Source organism: Octopus bimaculoides, chromosome 23, assembly GCF_001194135.2.
Source record: "Octopus bimaculoides isolate UCB-OBI-ISO-001 chromosome 23, ASM119413v2, whole genome shotgun sequence".
NCBI lineage: Eukaryota > Metazoa > Mollusca > Cephalopoda > Octopoda > Octopodidae > Octopus > Octopus bimaculoides.
In genome coordinates, this window is record NC_069003.1 from 361741 (window position 1) to 365963 (window position 4223).

The 4223-nt window shown below is 35.9% G+C and overlaps 1 protein-coding gene across 20 annotated transcripts in view; it reads right to left on the reverse strand.

The window, feature by feature from the left end:
- LOC106878922 (uncharacterized) overlaps positions 1–4223 on the reverse strand; it is a 305188-nt gene that overhangs the window by 108216 nt on the left and 192749 nt on the right. The window contains exon 1 of one of the 20 annotated variants that reach the window (XM_052976123.1): positions 1536–1693. The exons of 17 other annotated variants lie outside the window; for them this stretch is intronic. In XM_052976123.1, coding sequence (XP_052832083.1) covers positions 1536–1556 — 21 coding nt within the window. In that variant the 5' untranslated portion in view covers positions 1557–1693. Of the gene's footprint in view, positions 1–1535; positions 1694–4223 lie in introns of those variants that run through there. 2 more of the 20 variants (XM_052976129.1, XM_052976127.1) reach the window with 2 other exon arrangements.

The window sequence follows — 4223 nt, forward strand, 5'->3', positions numbered from 1 at the left end:
TATATATATGTATATATACCTTTAGATATAGATAAATAGAAATATTTTTATACATAGATATACATACACACAAACACATACAGAAACAAAATGTTCTTAATAGTATATGAATACTACTACTAATAATAGTGGTTTCAAATTTTGGCACAAGGCCAGCAATTTCGGGAGTTACATGTATATTTATTTATTAACCAAAATATATGTTATTACAAATGCATTCCAGTCAATCTTACCAATCGGTTTTGCACCAGATATTAGGTAACTGAATGTTTTTATAATAACTGTGCTCATCAGAGATAGCAGCTGCAGAAAAAAAGTAGTGATTGCTCTGTGACTAGAGGATGCTGCTGCTGGAGAAGATGATGGAATTTGTCAGGCATTGACTAGAACACTGTTTTGAATAAGTACACACACACACACACACACACACACACACACACACACACACACACACACACATACATACACATGCATATGTATGCAAAAGGAATTAAACAAATATAAAGCAAATGAGAACTCAACATTAATATACTGAGTATCATTATTTTATTTTTCTAAATATATATCTTCATTAATGGCTGGTTATTCAGACAAGATATTGCAACTGCTTGTTTCACCATGAGGAGGCTATTCAGTGTGAAATAAAGCCAATTATTCACCATTTATATTGGATAATGAGATAATTGATTACACACGACATCTCCAGAAAAGCTGTGTCATGCTGAAACGAACAATTGCTGTATAAAGATGGAATATCTAACAGGTAATAATATATATATATATATATATATGTGTGTGTGTGTGTGTGTGCACGCATGCATGCACACACACACACACACACAGAGTGATTTATACATATTTTTATTGACCTATACACACACATATATGGTTATAAAGTTTGTTTACATATGTAAACACGATTTGTATGAATTACACACTTTTATACTGACACAGAAGCCTACTTTAGGACTTATGTGCAGAAAAAAATTAACAATTATATTTTTCACCTGAGAATAAAAAAACTACATTTGTGTGTGTTTGTGTGGATATGAGAGAATGAAATACTTTACTATGAATATATGTACACAGATGAGGGAATACATGCACATGCTGGAGTATACAAGGCTTTTTTGATTTATGTCTGTATATATATGAGTACATGAAACAAAGACTGCATGTCAATAAGCATGCATGTGGAAGTGCATCATCATCATCATCATATTTTATGCCTGATTTTCAATACTTGTATGGGTAGGATGGATTTCACAATGCTCCCACCACTTACAGTACTTTGTCATCTATCCTAGCAGAGTAAATTGGACATCTTTGTTGCACTAGAAAGGTTGCCACTGACAAGATCAAAAGGGCCATAAGAAACTCTGCTTCTGTTTAGACCTGTTTTTGTAGAATCCTTTTCCTATTACCAACTACTTTGTAATAGTTTACATTACTTAAAATGTATGCATGTGTGTGAAAATGTTTTATAGATATATTTATTCACACCGATATATATGAATTTACATATATATATGTACCTTTACACTTTGCAAGGTCATTCAAAGTAGACCTTTACAATGCCATTCAAAGTAGACCTCACACATGGTTCCAACAGCTCATACCGCAAGAGAAACAATGCAGTTTTCACTACGGGCAATGTCAGCTGGTCTTCATGTTCTCCAGACTTGACCAGCCCAGATTTTTTTCTTGTAGGAATACCTGAAAGAGAGGGTTTACATCAACAAACCAGAGACCCTGGTGCAACCGAAGGAGAACAATAATAGAGAAAGGAGAGAAGTGGGGTCTGAAACTCTTGAAGGTGTTATTGTGCAAGGTGTGTGAAGCTGAAAATGGCTGCCATTTAAGCAAGGTCATTTTACATATGTGATATGGTGGTGTTGCAAAATTTGACTCGTGCATATTAATTTCCATTATGCCCTTTATATTGGATCAAAATTTCATGCATTTATCTGTAAAGTTAAGGAAGTTATCAAAAATTGAAACTCATCAGTGACGTTTGGGACACCCTGTGTATATATTAACTGTTTGACTGAGATTGATATGACTTAAATCTGTTTTAGGCGTCTGGGATGTGCCCATCTTGTCAGAAACTGAAGGAAGAGTAATGGATTGGAGACAAATTTAAGATGGCTTCTTGGTCCATGAGGATTCCTACTGGGTAAAGAGGAAGGCAAACCCTTAATTCAATATGTCTATGGGAAGCTACGATGGGGCTGAGATTACTGGCCTTGTTGGATTGTTTATCCTGGATATTCTAAAGAAATGCACCTCCCTCCCCCATAAAGCTGTGCTCTTTCTATAAATGATGATCAGGCCAGTTCAAGTCAAAGAAATGGCCATGCCATGGACAAGTTCAAGAAGAATTTGATAAAGATTTTCAAAGAATTCAACCTATCTATAACATTTCCCACCAATATGATGAAGTCAACTTCCTGGATGTAACCCTAAACTTGAAGACAAATATTGCCCTTACAGAAAACCCAACAAGGAAACTGTTTACATCTACTGAAATTCCACCCATTATCCAGCTGTAATTAGAAATCTAGTCACAGACATAAATACAAAAAATCTCCCAGCTAACATCCTGTCAGAGCATATGGACTTTAAGAATAAAGAAAGGATGTCACATCACTTTCATATCATCAAAACTACTTGATCTGAGCTGACTGATAGAGGTCCAACATTTAGTAGCTATCTTGAATTTGTCTCAAATCCATTACTTTCTTCTAATTTCCAATGAAATGGATTCATTTTTTGTGCTCTCGGAACTTTAAGTCAAACAGATGCGAGTCAAACTGTTAATAAAACATATATGCAACTCCTACCAAATGTTTCTTTTGTTTGTCCATTCATTCGTATACATATGTGTGTATGCACACGTGCACACACACACACACACACACACACACACACACACACACACACACACACACACACACTTTGGTGTGCACACATGTTTACAAGAATTTAAATCAAGAGAAAAACAAACTAAAAAAACCTGCATGAAATAATATAAACAAAGGAAAAACAAAACAAAAAACAATAACAAAAATAAAAAATAAATGTGTGATATTAAAGTGGCATTGGTTGTGTTTTGTGAAGCTGGTTGGATAAGTGTGGGAGTTAGTTTTGAGGTGAGGTAGAGAGTATTTTAGGGGGCTGTGTGTAAAATATGCAGCGATGGAAATAGTTCCGCTTTAGCCTTAGGTCAACCATACAGCACACTTACAACTTTGCAGTCATGAAAATTTTTTCTTCTTGTGTTTATATGACAGCATTATCCACTGCCCTTCTTGTATGAGCATGGTTTGTGGGCTGTGATGGAATCTTTCAGCTATTCCCAGTAGACCAGGTAATTATGAAGAAGAAATGTGAAAGAAGTTGGCTACGAGTAATGGAATCACTTTCTATACCATTAGAGGGTCCTAAATGATGATACACCTTTTAAATTGTAGTTTCAACCACTTACTACATTGTCCTCTGTTCCTCTCTCTTCTCTGCCTCATCAGACACACTTGTTTCTTGCCTTCTTGTCACACACACACACACACACATTCTGTCTCATTTCCCTAAACTCTGCACTAAACACTCACCCCTTCCTAGAACTACTCTGCTGGAAGAGCTCCATCCCAGCCACAACTGATTGAAATTATTTCAACCTGAACTGACATCAGTTTATTGATTCCTGACCTTGGTGGAGGATAATGCAAAGTTATGAACACTACAGCTTCACTTCTGATTAAAGAAACAAAAAAAAATGAAATGTTTAGTAGATGAGAATCAAAACTCTTCCTGGATAGGATGCCAGTTTATTGCTCTTTTCAGATTACCTGGTGGTACCTAGGTGAACTGAGGTGCTGTAAAGTAATGTGTTCTGTCTAGAAACACAGAAGTATATTTCAACAAAGTAATTCTTTTGATATCTTATTTACTTGACTCTCTCCTTACTTCCCTCCCTAACTAAAAAGTAGGGAAGTAAGACGAGATCCTATGGTTGCCTTTGAACCAAATAATGAGACCAAGGAAAGAACTGACTGAATTTTAGATGCTATTGTTTAGAGGCAGATCAACTCTGACCATGCAGACTGATGACCATGCAGACTGATGACCATGCAGACTGATGATCATGCAGACTGATGATCATGCAGACTGATGATCATGCAGACTGATGATCATGCAGACTGATGACCATGCAGACTGATGAT